At 45.0% G+C, this 19,236-nt stretch overlaps 1 protein-coding gene across 1 annotated transcript in view; it reads right to left on the bottom strand.

The window, feature by feature from the left end:
- Positions 1-969: 969 nt before the first annotated feature.
- Positions 970-19,236, bottom strand: part of ksr2 (kinase suppressor of ras 2) — a 157,720-nt gene continuing 139,453 nt past the window's right edge. Inside the window, 4 exon segments of the mRNA XM_039003191.1 lie at positions 970-1,116; positions 1,974-2,103; positions 5,936-6,070; positions 12,278-12,411. Coding sequence (XP_038859119.1) covers positions 970-1,116; positions 1,974-2,103; positions 5,936-6,070; positions 12,278-12,411 — 546 coding nt within the window.

Consider the following 19,236-nt stretch of genomic DNA (forward strand, 5'->3'; position numbering starts at 1 on the left):
CAGGATGCCATTTTTGATGCATGCTCAACAGTGTTCACAGCTGATAATCAAAGCACAGGCCAATTGGAGAACAGTTTCCTACCAAGGTACTGTACCATCATCCAGCCCTACAATTGGCAGGAGTGATCACATTCAATAGTAAATAATGCCTATAAGATAAAAGCTTTGAGAAAAACGTAGAAAACACAAACATGTAGACATTCACACATGAGAGACCATGAGGTAACCAGGGTCAAACACATGAGAGACCATGAGGTAACCAGGGTCAAACACATGAGAGACCATGAGGTAACCAGGGTCAAACACATGAGAGACCATGAGGTAACCAGGGTCAAACACATGACAGAGACAGTTGACATACAAGGGAAATGGCAAGACAATGACTTAAAAATGTACATTTCACAATTCGTAAAATAATTACTTTCATTATGAAAACAATTTCATTCCGAAAAGAAAACACAAAACACACATTTGTTCATAAAAATGCATTTTCCATAGATAATTAAGTGATTTATGACACAAAAAAACATGACATTGAGAAAAAGACATTCCAAAATAAATAAGCTAACAAACAAACTGAACAGGTCATTCGAGTAATCAAATAAAACATATATTCCATGTGATTAAACAATAAACCAAAAATGTGATTTCAGAGGATGTTGAGAAGTCTAGATTCAGGGGGTCTTGGTCAACTGCACCTATTCTTACACACACACACACACACACACACACACACACACACACACACACACACACACACACACACACACACACACACACACACACACACACACACACACACACACACACACACACACACACACACACACACTCCATGAGGATACATACTGTAGTCTAGACAGTTTTACTCATTGATTGGTATTTGGATTCAGTGCACTCTAAGGGAGTTGTGGTTTTGTGAGTGGTAGGTGTTGTAGTAGTAAAAGTTGCTGTTGTTTAGCGTCTATCTCATTTGACATACTCAGCTGACTTCCAGAAGTGCCCTGGGTGGGAAAGGCGACGGTTCCGTTTTGGCAACTTTTCCAGCAGATCCACCAGCTTGGAGAAGCTGGGCCTTTCATCCTGCTCGAACCCCCAGCAAAAGAGCAGGATGTCCTGGAGAGAGAAAGAGACAGAACAGACTCCCCTTTAGAGACCCAGGTCGATAAAGGAAACACTGGAGCGAAAGAGCCACAAGTGTAACTGGACAAATTGATGAATGCCACCAGACTCAGATAACTGTATTCTTCACTGTGAGAGAACTTCTTGTGTGGAGTGGTTCAGAAAACACAAATAACTAAACAACAGCCAACAGAAAACTCAAAAACATCCCAGATCGCCTAGACAGGTGTACATGATAATTTAGTCTTATTCTAAGAAAATTCCAGGAATGAAGATGCTCATTCTGAACACCTGGGAATTAATAAGCAACACAAACATTGGCACAGACACACACACACACACACACACACACACACACACACACACACACACACACACACACACACACACACACACACACACACACACACACACACACACACACACACACACACGATAACATATGTACTATACATACACATGGATTTAGTACTGTAGCTATGTAGTAGTGGTGAAGCAGGGGCCTGAGGGCACACAGTGTGTTGTTAAATCTGTGAATGTATTGTAATGTTTTTTTAAATTGTATAAACTGCCTTAATTTTGCTGGACCCCAGGAAGAGTAGCTGCTGCATTGGCAGCTAATGGGGATCCATAATAAATACAAATAAATAAGTATGCAGATCACACATAAAAACAACCAGGTGTGGTGCTTCGCTCTGTGAAGAAAAACAGTCAACAGTGCAGTATTATGAAGAACACCACTCAGCGATAACTCTTTGCCAATAGACATACAATATGTACACCTACAACTACTGAGCGACTTCTACCTGAAGTGTGGTACAACCAGTTTACTGTATATGAGGAACACTCACCGATATCTCTTTGCCCATGCCGATCTGTGTGAGGTTGGGCTTCATCCCACTGCCCACCTGCCAGATGATAACCTCTGCTGGCTGGTTCTTGTAAGGCCACTCACGTGCATGCAACTCATACCAGATAGTGCTGCAGGGACAGTACAGGGGGGAATCAGTTGGAGCGGATGTATGAAATATCCCATGGTTTACAAAATGGAAATGATGGCATTGTGCATTTAACTTTGTCACAGATAAATCCACATGGTAGCATACCATGTGGGGTGCCGCGTCACTTCTAAAAATATATATATCCAGCACCTGCTCAGAGAGATTGGATGTATGCATGTAATGTTTTCCTATAATGTTGACATTATTCCAAAAATACTACAACAGATGTTCACACACAAGGGGTATCACACCAAGTTGAATATCTAAACGTGGATTTCTATACTGTATGTCTGTTGTGGTTGTCTGAATCCATTTAAAAGCTCCAGAAGCCCCCACAATGAGTCTGACAGACAGAGCACAAGTTTGCTTTTTTTAAAGAAACAACCCTTCAATGCTGAGGAACTAACTTTATATCAAACCTGTTAGATGTAAATGGTCTGATAAACAGTCCATTAACACATTATCATACGTCATCAACATCGTCACAGCATCCTCTCTTAGCATTATGAGCAGCCATTTTTTTCCACTGCCATGTCAACGACCCGGGTTTGAGTAGCATAAAAATAGCATTCGGGGCAAGACAGAAAAACACATGGAGGATTGTTGAATATGTAAAACAGCTTCAGGGGTCACCTCTAGGTAACACTAAGGCACCAACAGACCAGCTGGACAGTGGATGCATCCCAAATGCCACCCTACTCCCTTTATTCCCATAGGGCTCTGGTCTATATAGGGAATAGGGTGCCATTTGGGACTCATCCAGCGTGTGTGAATGCTGCATCCGTCCCCCTCAGACTGATTCAGTGACAGTCCCTCCATATGGGAGGGCATCTGAAAATGCAATTGTGTTAGGAGTCAACAGAGCAGGATCCAGCCACGCAAATGCATCTGTGACGATCACAGACGATAAAAAAAAACATAAATGGAAAGGCTGACCTGGAGCATGGAGTGTTATAACTAGGATACCAGAGTTGTTCCTGGTCAGACAGGTGGCCTGGAAAGACTCCTGGGCGTGGTTATTATAACCATTCCATACATGATTTGGGAGGGAAGATGGATTTTTATTTATTTTTATTTAACTTTATTTAACTAGGCAAGTCAGTTAAGAACAAATTCTTATTTACAATGGCGGCCTTACCAAAAGGCAAAAGGCCTCCTGTGGGGACGGGGGCTGGGATTTAAAATATATACACTGCTCAAAAAAATAAAGGGAACACTTAAACAACACAATGTAACTCCAAGTCAATCACACTTCTGTGAAATCAAACTGTCCACTTAGGAAGCAACACTGATTGACAATAAATTTCACATGCTGTTGTGCAAATGGAATAGACAACAGGTGGAAATTATAGGCAATTAGCAAGACACCCCCAATAAAGGAGTGGTTCTGCAGGTGGTGACCACAGACCACTTCTCAGTTCCTATGCTTCCTGGCTGATGTTTTGGTCACTTTTGAATGCTGGCGGTGCTTTCACTCTAGTGGTAGCATGAGACAGAGTCTACAACCCACACAAGTGGCTCAGGTAGTGCAGCTCATCCAGGATGGCACATCAATGCGAGCTGTGGCAAGAAGGTTTGCTGTGTCTGTCAGCGTAGTGTCCAGAGCATGGAGGCGCTACCAGGAGACAGGCCAGTACATCAGGAGACGTGGAGGAGGCCGTAGGAGGGCAACAACCCAGCAGCAGGACCGCTACCTCCGCCTTTGTGCAAGGAGGAGCAGGAGGAGCACTGCCAGAGCCCTGCAAAATGACCTCCAGCAGGCCACAAATGTGCATGTGTCTGCTCAAACGGTCAGAAACAGACTCCATGAGGGTGGTATGAGGGCCCGACGTCCACAGGTGGGGGTTGTGCTCACAGCCCAACACCGTGCAGGACGTTTGGCATTTGCCAGAGAACACCAAGATTGGCAAATTCGCCACTGGCGCCCTGTGCTCTTCACAGATGAAAGCAGGTTCACACTGAGCACATGTGACAGACGTGACAGAGTCTGGAGACACCGTGGAGAACGTTCTGCTGCCTGCAACATCCTCCAGCATGACCGGTTTGGCGGTGGGTCAGTCATGGTGTGGGGTGGCATTTCTTTGGGGGGCCGCACAGCCCTCCATGTGCTCGCCAGAGGTAGCCTGACTGCCATTAGGTACCGAGATGAGATCCTCAGACCCCTTGTGAGACCATATGCTGATGTGGTTGGCCCTGGGTTCCTCCTAATGCATGACAATGCTAGACCTCATGTGGCTGGAGTGTGTCAGCAGTTCCTGCAAGAGGAAGGCATTGATGCTATGGACTGGCCCGCCCGTTCCCCAGACCTGAATTGAGCACATCTGGGACATCATGTCTCGCTCTGACCACCAACACCACGTTGCACCACAGACTGTCCAGGAGTTGGCGGATGCTTTAGTCCAGGTCTGGGAGGAGATCCCTCAGGAGACCATCCGCCACCTCATCAGGAGCATGCCCAGGCATTGTAGGGAGGTCATACAGGCACGTGGAGGCCACACACACTACTGAGCCTCATTTTGACTTGTTTTAAGGACATTACATCAGAGACCTAAGACATCAACATAGCAAGGCAGCAACACATGACAACACAGCATGGTAGCAACACAACATGACAACAACATGGTAGCAACAAAACATGGTAGCAGCACAAAACATGGTACAAATATTATTGGCCACAGACAACAGCGCAAAGGGCAAGAAGGTAGAGACAACAATACATCACGCAAAGCAGCCACAACTGTCAGTAAGAGTGTCCATGATTGAGTCTTGAATGAAGAGATTGAGATAAAACTGTTCAGTTTGAGTGTTTGTTGCAGCTCGTTCCAGTCGCTAACTGCAGCGAACTGAATAGAGGAGCGACCCAGGAATGTGTGTGCTTTGGGGACCTTTAACAGAATGTGACTGCCGTTGTATGTGGAGGATGAGGGCTGCAGTAGGTATCTCAGATAGGGGGAGGAAAGACTCCTGGGAGGGTTTTATAAATAAGCATCAAACAGTGGGTCTTGCGACGGGTATACAGAGATGACCAGTTTACAGAGGAGTATAGAGTGCAGTGATGTGTCCTATAAGGAGCATTGGTGGCAAATCTGATGGCCGAATGGTAAAGAACATCTAGCCTCTTGAGAGCATCCTCACCTGTCGATCTATAAATGATGTCTCTGTAATCTAGCATGGGTAGGATGGTCATCTGAATCAGGGTTAGTTTTCAGCTGGGGTGAAAGAGGAGCGATTACGATAGAGGAAACCAAGTCTAGATTTAACTTTAGCCTGCAGCTTTGATATGTGCTGAGAGAAGGACAGTGTACCGTCTTGCCATACTCCCATTCTCCAGTTCTTGTATGAGGTCAAGCTCTAAACCCTCAGAGGTAGTAATCACATCTGTGGGGAGAGGGGCATTCTTCTTACCAAACCACATGATCTTTGTTTTGGAGGTGGTCAGAACAAGGTTAAGGGTAGAGAAAGCTTGTTGGACACTAAGAAAGCTTTGTTGTAGAGAATTTAACACAAAATCCAGGGAGGGACCAGGAGATGGATTAGGACCTAAAAAAACTAAACAAAAAGCATCATAGTATGTGTCTTGCTGGTGTCAAATCCAATTTCCCCTTGTGGGATACATTTGATTCAATTGAATTCAATTCAATAAAATCATGCTTGAAAATCCAATGAAAACAAGACAGAGACTCTGGAAAAACCATCAGAGTAAAGAGGCCCCTAAAACACTCCTCAGAACAAAGAGAAGAGCTATGGGCCCTGGTCAAGAGTAGTATACTAAATAGGTAATAGTGTGCCATTTGAGATGTAGCTGTACTCACCCGAAAGCAAAGACATCTGACTGTTTGGAGAAAGGCAGCTTGTCCTCCTCTGTTTCAGGGGAGAGCTGAGAGACTATTTCAGGGGCCAGGTGACAAAGCCATCCACTGGGGATTCTCAGTTTGTCCTCTCTACGGCTACAGAAAAGAGACAGGACACAGTCTGAATTCTGTGATGTGATGTGTGATGATTGTTCATATTTATCTCAATGTTTAGGACGGCCATTTTCCTTTTCTAATTGTTCAGGATTTCCACATTTCATCCCTCCACAGAAGTTGTAGTCAAATGTTTAAACATTTCTGTGTTACATTTTTGTGCCATGTAATTTTGATCTAAATACAGAATAACTGCTTATAGTTCATTCAGACACTGGGAAACATCGAATGGAATTAAAGCAGCATTTTGTCTCAAGGTTGAATCTGTCCTTTCCTTCCTCACCCGTTAGTCCAAACGATCCATGACTGAAAAATCCTGGATGCAATCAAACCCCATTAGAAATTCTAATTCCTGATGACTCAGTCAATCTCTCCACTCTGTCTCCACTATGTTCCAAACTGCCTATCTCTCTCTCTCTTTCTCTCTCCCTCCCTCTTGCTGTCTCTCTCCCTCTATCATTATGACATTCACAACTACTTCAAAATGCATCCTGAGTGCTCACTCAGACAGCCACACTGCCAGCTCTCTAACACAACACAGTAGAGAACTGGTGTGGGTATGTCCATCCAATGGTACTGTATTTGTCCAGTCTAGCCCATGAGTATTCATAGTAACAGTATTGTCATGATGACAGTTAACAATCCGTTGAGTCATAAAGCCTATGGTTTAATTTAACTCCCAACTGAATCTGATGATATTTTAACTCTAATGTCTATTCTATTCTATTATAACTCTATCTATTCTATTCTGTTCTCTATTCTACAATGGAGATATACACTGAGTGTACAAAACATTATGAACACCTGCTCTTTCCATGACATAGGCTGACCAGGTGAATCCAGGTGAAGCTATGATCCTTTATTGATGTCACTTGTTAAATCCACTTCAATCAGTGTAGATGAATGGGAGGAGACAGGTTAAAGAAGGATTGTTAAGCCTTGAGACAATTGAGACATGGATTGTGTACAGTATAATCAGAATGTATTCAGACCCCTTGACTTTTTCCACGTTACGTTACATCCTTATTCTAAAATGTATTAAATCATTTTTTCCCCCTCATCAATCTACACACAATACCTCATAATGACAAAGCAAAAACAGGGTTTTAGAAATTACATAAGTATTCCGACCCTTTACTCAGTACTTTGTTGAAGCACTTTTGGCAGCGAAGACAGCCTCAAGTCTTCTTGGGTATGACGCTACAAGCTTGGCACACCTGTATCTGGGGAGTTTCTCCCATTCTTCTCTGCAGATCCTCTCAAGCTCTGTCAGGTTGGATGGGTAGCGTTGCTGCACAGCTATTTTCAGGTCTCTCCAGAGATGTTCGATCAGGTTCAAGTCTGGGCTCTGGCTGGGCCACTCAAGCACATTTAGAGACTTATCCCGAAGCCACTCCTGCGTTGTTTTGGCTGTGTGCTTAGGGCCGTTGTCCTGTTGGAAGGTGAACCTTCGCCCCAGTCTGAGGTCCTGAGCACTCTGGGGCAGGTTTTCATCAAGGATCTCTCTGTACTTTGCTCGGTTCATCTTTCCCTTGATCCTGACTAGTCTCCCAGTCCCTGCCACTGAAAAACATCCCCACAGCATGATGCTGCCATGGCACGTGTGGAAGAACACAAAGCATTATCCAATTGACAAAAAATATTGACGTAAAGAACGTGATTTGCGGCACAACGAAATAAAAGATACAGCATAATATGAACCAATAGATGTTTTTCTATCATCATATCGCCAGGTATGGTGCCAGGTTTCCTCCAGACGTGTCGCTTGGCACTCAGGCCACAGAGTTAAATCTTGGTTTCATCAGACCAGAGAATCTTGTTTATCATGGTCTGAGAATCCTTTAGGTGCCTTTTGGCACACTCCAGGTGGGCTTCCGTCTGGCCACTCTACCATAAAGGCCTGATTGGTGGAGTGCTGCAGGAAGGTTCTCCCATCTCCACAGAGGAACACTGGAGGAACTCTATCAGAGTGAACATCGGGTTCTTGGTCACCTCCCTGACCAAGGCCCTTCTCCCCCGATTGCTCAGTTTTGCTGGGCGGCCAGATCTAGGAAGAGTCTTGGTTCTTCCAAACTTCTTCCATTTAAGAATGATGGAGGCCACTGTGTTCTTGGGGACCTTCAATGCTGCAGAGATGTTTCGGTACCGTTCCCCAGATCTGTGCCTCGACACAATCCTGTCTCTGAGCTCTACGGACAATTCCTTCAACCTCATGGCTTTGTTTTTGCTCTGACATGCACTGTCAACTGTGGGACCTTATGTAGACAGGTGTGCCTTTCCAAATAATGTCCAATCAATTAGGTGGACTCCAATCAAGTTGTAGAAACATCTAAAAAATTATCAATGGAAACAGAATGCAATTTTGAGTCTCATAGCAAAGGGTCTGAATACTTATGTAAATGAGGTATTTCAGTTTTTATTTTTAATACATTTCGGAAAAAAATAGAAAAAACTTTTTCACTTTGTCATTATGGGGTATTTAGATGTAGATTGATGAGTAAAAAATGTAATTTAATCAATTTTATAGAATACGGGTGTAACATAACAAAATGTGGAAAAAGTCAAGGGGTCTGAATAGTTTCTGAATGCACTGTATGTATGCCATTAAGATGATGAATGGGCAAGGCAAGAGATTTATAAGTGCCTTTGAACAGGGTATGGTAGTAGGTGCCAGGCGTGTTTTGTACACTCAGCGTGTGCAGGATAATATTCAGGGACATGATTGTTTGTACAGCTTCTCAATGCTCTCCCCTCCTCTGCTATGGCAAACAGCCATGTTATTCAGATGATGAAGTTCATTGAATTGAATTGAACATAATGTTCCTGCTCAGAGTGGGGCGGTCGATAAATGCTTGTCTTTTCATTCTGTCAGTCCTACTAATTAGCTAGCCATTTTGCCGTCCAATTAAAACATTTAGGCAGAAATAAGTAAATTAACAACAACACAAACAATTCACAGAACTGACTGAGGCTCGAGTGATGCTACCCACGTCACAGCAAGATATCTGTTCTCAGAAATGTATTTAACTTTGAAAAGAGAGGGTTCTGGGTATTTATGACAATACAAAAGGTCCAATGAGTGTGCAGTAAGAAGCCAGGTGGTGGGTGTACCATCTAAAAACAGCAACAAAAACATGTTTTTTTGCTTTCTTTATCCACTGAGAGATGCCAAGAACGTCAAACGATAACCTGAAAAATTGTAGGCCCTATTGTGGCCATTGTGAGCATTAGCAGGCAGTGATTTCATAGAGGCTATTGAAAACATTCTGCAGTCGTGGCCAAAAGTTTTGACAATGACACAAATATTAATTTCCACAAAGTTTGCTGCTTCAGATATTTTTGTCAGATGTTACTATGGAATACTGAAGTATAATTACAAGCATTTCATAAGTGTCAAAGGCTTTTATTGACAATTACACGAAGTTGATGCAAAGAGTCAATATTTGCAGCGTTGACCCTTCTTTCTCAAGACCTCTGCAATCCGCCCTGGCATGCTGTCAATTAACTTCTGGGCCACATCCTGACTGATGGCAGCCCATTCTTGCATAATCAATGCTTGGAGTTTGTCAGAATTTGTGGGTTTTTGTTTGTCCACCCGCCTCTTGAGGATTGACCAGTTCTCAATGGGATTAAGGTCTGGGGAGTTTCCTGTTCATGGACCCAAAATATCGATGTTTTGTTCCCCGAGCCACTTAGTTATCACTTTTGCCTTATGGCAAGGTGCTCCATCATGCTGGAAAAGGCATTCTTCGTCACCAAACTGTTCCTGGATGGTTGGGAGAAGTTGCTCTCGGAGGATGTGTTGGTACCATTCTTTATTCATGGCTGTGTTCTTAGGCAAAATCGTGAGTGAGCCCACTCCCTTGGCTAAGAAGTAACCCCACAAATGAATGGTCTCGGGATGCTTTACTGTTGTTATGACACAGGACTGATGGTAGCGCTCACCTTGTCTTCTCCGGACAAGCTTTTTTACCGGATGCCCCAAACAATCGGAAAGGGGATTCATCAGAGAAAATGACTTTACCCCAGTCCTCAGCAGTCCAATCTCTGTACCTTTTGCAGAATATCAGTCTGTCCCTGATGTTTTTCCTGGAGAGAAGTGGCTTCTTTGTTGCACTTCTTGACACCAGCCCATCCTTCAAAATTATTCGCCTCACTGTGCGTGCAGATGCACAAACACCTGCCTGCTGCCATTCCTGAGCAAGCTCTGTACTGGTGGTGCCCCGACCCTACAGCTGAATCAACTTTAGGAGACAGTCCTGGCGCTTGCTGGATTTTCTTGGGCGCCCTGAAGCCTTCTTCACAACAATTGAACCGCTCTCCTTGAAGTTCTTGATGATCCAATAAATGGTTGATTTAGGTGCAATCTTACTGGCAGCAATATCCTTGCCTGTGAAGCCCTTTTTGTGCAAAGCAATGATGACGGCACGTGTTTCCTTGCAGGTAACCATGGTTCACAGAGGAAGAACAATGATTCCAAGCACCACCCTCCCTTTGAAGCTTCCAGTCTGTTATTCGAACTCAATCAGCATGACAGAGTGATCTCCAGCCTTGTCCTTGTCAACACTCACACGTGTTAACGAGAGAATCACTGACATGATGTCAGCTGGTCCTTTTGTGGCATGGCTGAAATGCAGTGGAAATGTTTTTTGGGGATTCAGTTCATTTGCATGGCAAACAGGGACTTTGCAATTAATTGCAATTCATCTGATCATTCTTCATAACATTCTGGAGTATATGCAAATTGCCATCATACAAACTGAGGCAGCAGACTGTGAAAATTAATATTTGTGTCATTCTCAAAACTTTTGGCCACAACTGTACACTGCAAGTCAACTAGCACAAGAGGAAATACTAAAACAACCATCTCCAGGTTTTCTCTTTGTTCTGCATTGCGGTACCAACAGTTCCTGAAAACCATCCTAACACAATGAGCAGAGTGATTCACAAAGTCTTTACAAATCTTAGAATCTTTAAATGTTATTTTTTAGAATCTTTAGTATTCTTAGTGTGCCTTTGTCCATAAACAGAATGCTCTATGGCTCTCTGCTTGTGTCTAGTCGTGGGAGATGTTCACTATACAAAGTATAGATTTCACAGCAAACCTGAAATGGGAGCTAGCTACACTGGGAACGAACAATAGACAGGATAAGATCTAGGTGCATGTTGCATCATTTCAATGCATTGCATAACTGTCTGTCTACAGCAACTCCTCAGCATCTAGTTTGAAAGAGGCGTATGGTTTTAATGAGCTGATAAGAATGCCATTATGAAACCATCCATCTTCATTTTACATCAACAACTATTGTTCATCACCTATACTCTTCCATCCATGGTGATGCAATGCACTCCTCCGCAACCCCAGGGTTAAACTGTGTTGTGCGAACTTGTTGAAAACACACTATGCAAGTCAGTTATATAATCAACATCTTTTTTGATTATAATAATTAGTAGTACAAAGCATGTGTAATCCTCTCACATTCATTAGCTGGAAAGCATCTCACACCTACTGCTAGATATTTTTAATTGATGTCGCAATTAAATCAATACAAAAATCCATTATGACAAATCAGATCCAGTCAAGTATAGCAGTTCTCAACATACATGTCAATCAAAATCTATAGACACATAAACGTACTGCATAGAGAACAAAACACACACACACACACACACACAAAAGCATGCACACACACAGACAACACGTTGATAACCTGTTGAGTTGCTCCATTTCTAGATCTAAGATTTATTACATTTCCTTGCTGCTTATATAGTTTTATGTCTAAGTTGGATTAGTATTCCTTGCTGTGTGAAAGTTGTGGCTGTTGGCATTTCAGGGACAAGCCATGTCAGTGAGCAGTCATTTCAGCACAGCGGTAGCAGCCAAGATAGACTTGAATCACTCTCTGGCAGAAAAAATTAAAAAGAGATTAGCACCAATCCATATAATTTTCTGGTTAATACTGACCAATGAGCCACTAAAGAGTATAATCATCACTGCAATATAATAACTGTCACAACAGTAGGGGTTACTAACGATGCGCCTCCCTGTGTGGTTTAGTGCTGATTTTTTGTTTTTTATGTATCCTTTTTTAACCAGGAAGTCCCTTCAGATAAAAAAATCACTTTTCTGAGGGAGATCTTAGTTGAACCCAAAGAATAAATAAATGGAGTACAACAGTAGCTACGCACCTGCCAGCTTGCAGAACCCCAGATATGGTGAAAAGTCCGAAGTCGGTGATGACCACTTTGCCATTGTCGTAGAAGACATTCTTGGACTTCATATCCTTGTGTAGGATCCCCTTGGCGTGGAGATAGCCCATCCCCTTAAAACAATACAAACACAAACAAATAAACAAACAAACACAAACAATATAACTCATAGGAGTCTAGGTTGAGTCACTGTAAAGAATTTTGTGACCAATGTCACAATAAACCTGACTGAAGTTGCTTGATTGATCTCATTCCAACCACAGTCTCTATGACATGTATTGACCATGCTGTGCTACAAATAACGCTGAAACACTATTCATGATGTTACGTATAAACCATATACACAGAGTATACCAATCATTAGGAACACCTTCCTAACATTTAGTTGCACCCATCCCCCCATTTTGCCCTCAGAACAGCCTCAATTAGTCACGGCATGGACTCTACAAGGTGTCGAAAGCGTTCCACAGGGATGCCGGCCCATGTTGACTCCAATGCTTCCCACAGTTGTGTCAAGTTAGCTGGATGTCACACATACACAATCCATGTCTCAACTATGGTTATTGTAAGTAAGCTAATTTATGTTCCTTTAACTCCGCCTTCTAATGAGTTTATACAAACTGTCATCTCCTACCATTCTGATAGATTGGAGACGCTAATAATTTGGGTGTTATTCAATTGGTTACCTCTAGGCAGATGCCCCAGACACTTTTAAATGTTAGAGCAATCAATAGTAAAATCTTTCTTGTGAATGACCTCATTACTAAGCGCAAAGTTAATTGCATGTTTCTCACGGAAACATGGCTGTCTTCAGACTGTAGTGTCGCTTTTTTCGAAGCCCCCCCGGACTACAGCTTTTCATACTCTATCAGAAAAGGGAAAAAGGGTGGGGGGACAGCCTCTATTATTACTAATGTAAGGACATTTCATTTGGCGACTTTGGGTCTTTTGAGCATCATGCTATACTGTTTAAATGTCAGCCACCAGTCTTGGCCATAACCTTGTATAGGCCACCAAAGCACTGCCCTACTTTCTTTACTGATTTCTCTGAACTATTGTCTATTGTCCTTGAGAACTATGATAAAATCATTGTGTTGGGTGATTTTAATATTCATGTTGACAAGGAGACTGACTCCAAGGCCATTGAATTTTTGAATATTTTGAGCTCTATGGACTTTATCCAACATGTTACTGGGCCCACTCATAACCGCGGCCATGCTCTGGACCTGATTATTACCAAAGGGCTTTCTATTGACATATCCTCTATTGTTTATGTTGCTTTATCTAATCACCACTGTGTATTTTTTAATACCTTGTTGCCCATAGCACAGGGTAATACTGAACACATTATTAAGAAATGCTATCTTACCTCTGAAGTTGCTACAGATTTTATTGAGTGTATGAACAATACTCCATCACCTATTCTGCCTTCCTTTTGTGATGATTTAGTTGATAACTTTAATAGCAAATTAAGGACAACTGTCACGCCCTGGCCATAGAGAGGTTTTTATTCTCTATTTTGGTTAGGCCAGGGTGTAATTGTTTCTATTTCTTTGTTTTTGGCTGAGTGTGGTTCCCAATCAGAGGCAGCTGTCTATCGTTGTCTCTGATTGGGAATCATACTTAGGCAGCCTTTTTGCCCACCTGTGTTTTGTGGGTAGTTGTTTTCTGTTTTGTGTCTGCACCTGACAGAACTGTTTCGTTTTGTTCTACTTTGTTACTTTGTTTCAGTGTTCAGTTTGATTAAAAATCATGAACGCGTACGACGCTGCACCTTGGTCTCCTTCTACTTCATACGATGAGCGTTACAGACTACCCACCACAAAAAGACCAAGCAGCGTGGTCAGGAGGAATGGACGTTGGAGGACATTTTGAATGGGAAAGGATCCTGGACGTGGGAGGAGATCCTGGCTGGGAAGGATCGCCTCCCATGAGAGCAGACGGAGGCAGCAAGGAGGGAGCAACTTTACAAAGGGTCACGGCTAGCACGGAAGCCCAAGAGGCAGCTCCCCCAAATTTTTTGGGGGGAGGCACACGAGGAGATTGGCTGAGTCAGGTTGGAGACCTGAGCCAACTCCCCGTGCTTACCGTGGGGAGCGTGTAACTGGTCAGGCACCATGTTATGTAGTGATGTGCACGGTGTCTTTAGTGCGCACTCATAGCCCGGTGCGCTATATTCCAGCTCCCTGCATCGGCCGGGCTGGAGTGAGCATCCAGCCAGGACGGATGGTGCCAGCACAGCGCATCTGGCCTCCAGTGCGTCTCTACAGCCCAGGATATCCTGCGCCGGCTCTGCGCACTGTGTCTTCGGTGCGCCTGCACAGCCCAGTGCGTCCTGTGCTAGCGCCGCATTTGCCGGGCGAAAGTAACCATCCAGCCAGGACGGGTTGTGACAGCTCTACGCTTGAGACCTCCAGTGCGCCTCCATGGCCCAGTGTATCCGGTTCCTGCTCAACGCACCAGGCTTCCAGTGCATCTCCCCAGTCCGGTGAGACTTGTTCCGATTCCACACACCAGGCTTCCTGAACGCCTCCACAGTCCAGTCTCCTCTCCGCACTCGCCCTGAGGTGCGTGTCATCAGCCCGGTGCCACCGGTGCCGGTCCCACGCATCAAGCCTCCAGTGCGCCTACACACACCAGAGCTTCCGGCGACAGTTCCCAGTCCAGAGCTTCCGGCGACAGTTCCCAGTCCAGAGCTTCCGGCGACGTTCCACAGTCCGGATCCTCCTACGACGGGCCACAGTCCGGAACCTGCAACGACATTCCACAGTCCGGAACCTGCAACGACGGGCCACAGTCCGGAACCTGCAACGACGGGCCACAGTCCGGAACCTGCAACGACGGGCCACAGTCCGGAACCTCCAACGACGGGCCACAGTCCGGAACCTCCAACGAAGGGCCACAGTCCGGAACCTCCAACGACGGGCCACAGTCCGGAACCTGCAACGACGGGCCACAGTCCGGAACCTCCAGCGACGGTCCCCAGTCCGGAGCCTCCAGCGACGGTCCCCAGTCCGGAGCCTCCAGCGACGGTCCCCAGTCCGGAGCCTGCAGCGACGGTCCCCAGTCCGGAGTCTGCAGCGACGGTCCCCAGTCCGGAGTCTGCAGCGACGGTCCCCAGTCTGGAGCCTCCAGCGAGGGTCCCCAGTCCGGAGCCTGCCGCGACGGTCCCCAGTTCGGAACCTGCAGCAACGGTCCCCAGTCCGGGGTCGGCGATGGGGGTCCATGCACCAGGGCCGCCACCTAAGCGGAGGGATCTGCGGGCGGAGGGGGGGTCTACGTCCCGCACCGGAGCCGCCGCCGTGAATGGATGCCCACCCGGATCCTCCCATTTATAGTCAGGTTTTGCGGGACGTAGGTTTTGCCGGAGTCTGCACCTTTGGGGGGGGGTACTGTCACGCCCTGGCCATAGAGAGGTTTTTATTCTCTATTTTGGTTAGGCCAGGGTGTAATTAGGGTGGGCATTCTGTTTCTATTTCTTTGTTTTTGGCTGAGTGCGTTTCCCAATCTGAGGCAGCTGTCTATCGTTGTCTCTGATTGGGAATCATACTTAGGCAGCATTTTTCCCACCTGTGTTTTGTGGGTAGTTGTTTTTTGCTTTGTGTCTGCACCTGACAGAACTGTTTCGTTTTGTTCTACTTTGTTATTTTGTTTCAGTGTTCAGTTTGATAAAAATTCATGAACGCTTACCTTGGTGTCCTTCTACTTCATACGACGAGCGTTACAGACAACCATTGATGCCATAGCTCCAATAAAGTTGAAAAAGGCCACATCCAAACGGAGAACCCATTGGATGAGTGAGGAAACTAATACATTAAAGAGAAACTGCAGAAAGGCAGAGCGGAAGAGGAAAAAGTAAAAGTTGCAGGTCCATTACGATATTCTGAGAGAGCAACTTGGCATATATAACAATGCAATTATAAATGCCAGACGGGCAAATGTTTCTAACTTGATCACTAATAATTAGAATAATTCAAGAGTGCTCTTCTCGACCATTGATGGCCTGATAAATCTTACCCCCGCAAACCTATGTGAACTTTCTTCCCCATCTAAATGTGATGAGTTTGTAGCATATTTCAGAGATAAGATAACAAACATTGGGCTGGGTATCAGTCAAGCAAGACCTGATGAGAAGTTTGATGATACGTGCCCTAGCCTACCACACAAAGGCACTATGGATTAATTTTCCCTGGTTGACACAGACATGCTCAGGAAAGACCAATGGCGCCGGAGAAGAAAGCAGGCATTTTACACGTCCCCAACCGATTTTGTTCGTTTATTTGCAACTTATTTTTTTACTCTTTTTGTACATAATTTTGCCGCTACTGTCTCTTATGACCGAAAATAACTTCTGGACATCAGGACTGCGATTACTCACCATGGACTGGCAGAATCCTTTTTTTCCTTTAACGAGTCTGACGAGCCTGGCGCGAACGATATACTGCTTTCTCGGGAACAGGCCCAGATTCCTGTGATTTGCATGAAGAGTATGCGGAGAAAAAGGGGCCAGAAGGCGGGCTGCCTTCTGAGAATTCGTAGGCGATCGAATAAACCCCCATTTCCTTCCATTCTGCAAGCCAACGAGCAATCTTTGGAGAATAAAATCGATGACCTACGCACAAGATAAAACTACTACCGGGACCTTCAAAACTGTAATATCTTATGCTTCATGGAGTTGAGGCTGACGACACTATCAACATACAGCTGGCTGGTTATACGCTGTACCGGCAGGACAGAACAGTGGCGTCTGGTAAGACAAGGGGCGGCGGACTATGTATTTTTGTAAATAACAGCTGGTGCACGATATCTAAGGAACTCTCGAGCTATTGCTCGCCTGAGGTAGAGTATCTCATGATAAGCTGTAGACCACACTATCTACCTAGAGAGTTTCCATCTGTATTTTTCGTAGCTGTTTACATACCACCACAGTCAGAGGCTGGCACTAAGACAACATTGAATGAGCTGTATTCCGCCATAAGCAAACAAGAAAACGCTCACCCAGAGGCGGCACTCCTAGTAGCCGGGGACTTTCATGCAGGGAAACAAATCCATTTTACCAAATTTCTATCAGCATGTTAAATGTGCAACCAGAGGGGAAAAAAATCTGGACCACCTTTACTCCACACACAGAGACGCATACAAAGCTCTCCCTCGCCCTCCATTTGGTAAATCTGACCATAATTCTATCCTCCTGATTCCTGATTACAAGCAAAAATTAAAGCAGGAAGCACACGTGACTCGATCAATAAAAAAGTGGTCAGATGAAGCAGATGCTAAGCTACAGGACTGTTTTGCTAGCACAGACTGGAAAATGTCCGGGATTCCTTCGATGGCATTGAGGAGTACACCACATCAGTCATTGGCTTCATCAATAAGTCATCATCCCCACAGTGACCATTCGTACAAACCCTAACCAGAAGCCATGGATTACAGGCAACATCCGCACTGAGCTAAAGGCTAGAGCTGCCCCTTTTAAGGAGCAGGATTCTAACCCAGAAGCTTATAAGAAATCTTGCTATGCCCTCCGACGAACCATCAAACAGGCAAAGCGTCAATACAGGACTAAGATCGAATTGTACTACACGGGCTCTGATGCTCGTCGGATGTGGCAAGGCTTGCAAACCATTACAGACTACAAAGGGAAGCGCAGCCAAGAGCTGCCCAGTGACACAAGCCTACCAAACGAGCTAAACTACTTCTATGCTCGCTTCGAGGAAAATAACAATGAAACATGCATGAGAGCATCAGCTGTTCCCGGAAGACTGCGTGATCAAGCTTTCCATAGCCGATGTGATTAAGTCCTTTAAACAGGTCAATTCACAAGGCAGCAGGGCCAGACGGATTACCAGGACGCGTACTGCGAGCATGCACTGGCCAACTGGCAAGTGTCTTCACTGACATTTTCAACCTCTCCCTGTCCGAGTCTGTAATACCAACATGTTTTAAGCAGACCACCATAATCCCTGTGCCCAAGAACACTAAGGTAACCTGCCTAAATGACTACCGACCCGTAGCACTCACGTCTGTAGTCATGAAGTGCTTTGAAAGGCTGGTCATGGCTCACATCAACACCATTATCCCAGAAGCCCTAGACCCAATCCAATTTGCATACCGCCCTAACAGATCCTTAGTGATGACACTAAGGTAACCTGCCTAAATGACTGTGGTAGGCCTGATCCACGACAACGATGAGACAGCCTATAAGGATGATTGTGGACTACAGGAAAAAGAGGACCGAGCACACCCCCATTCTCATCGACAGGGCTGCAGTGGAGCAGGTTGAGAGCTTCAAGTTCCTTGGTGTTCACATCACCAACAAACTAACATGGTCCAAGCACACCAAGACAGTCGTGAAGAGGGCACGACAAAACCTATTCCCCCTCAGGAGACTGAAAAGATTTGGCATGGGTCCTCAGATCCTCTAATGGTTCCACAACTGCACCATCGAGTGCTGACTGGTTGCATCACTGCCTGGTATGGCAACTGCTCGGGCATCCAAACGCAGGGCACTACAGAGGGTAGTGCGAAAGGCCCAGTACATCGCTAGCGCCAAGCTTCCTGCCATCCAGAACCTCTACACCAGGCGGTGTCAGAGGAAGGCCCTAAAAATTGTCAAAGACTCCAGCCACCCTAGTCATAGACTGTTCTCTCTGCTACCGCACGGCAAGCAGTACCGGAGCGCCAAGTCTAGGTCCAAGAGGCTTCTAAACAGCTTCTACCTCCAAGCCATAAGACTCCTGAACATCTAATCAAATGGCTACCCAGACAATTTGCATTGCACCCCCCCCCTCTTTTACACCGCTGCTACTCTCTGTTGTTATCATCTATGCATAGTCACTTTAATAACTCTACCTACATGTACATATTACCTCAACTAACCAGTGCCCCTGCACATTGACTCTGTATCGGTATACCCCTGTGTATAGTCTCACTATTGT

This window comes from Salvelinus namaycush, chromosome 1, assembly GCF_016432855.1.
Source record: "Salvelinus namaycush isolate Seneca chromosome 1, SaNama_1.0, whole genome shotgun sequence".
Taxonomy (NCBI): domain Eukaryota; kingdom Metazoa; phylum Chordata; class Actinopteri; order Salmoniformes; family Salmonidae; genus Salvelinus; species Salvelinus namaycush.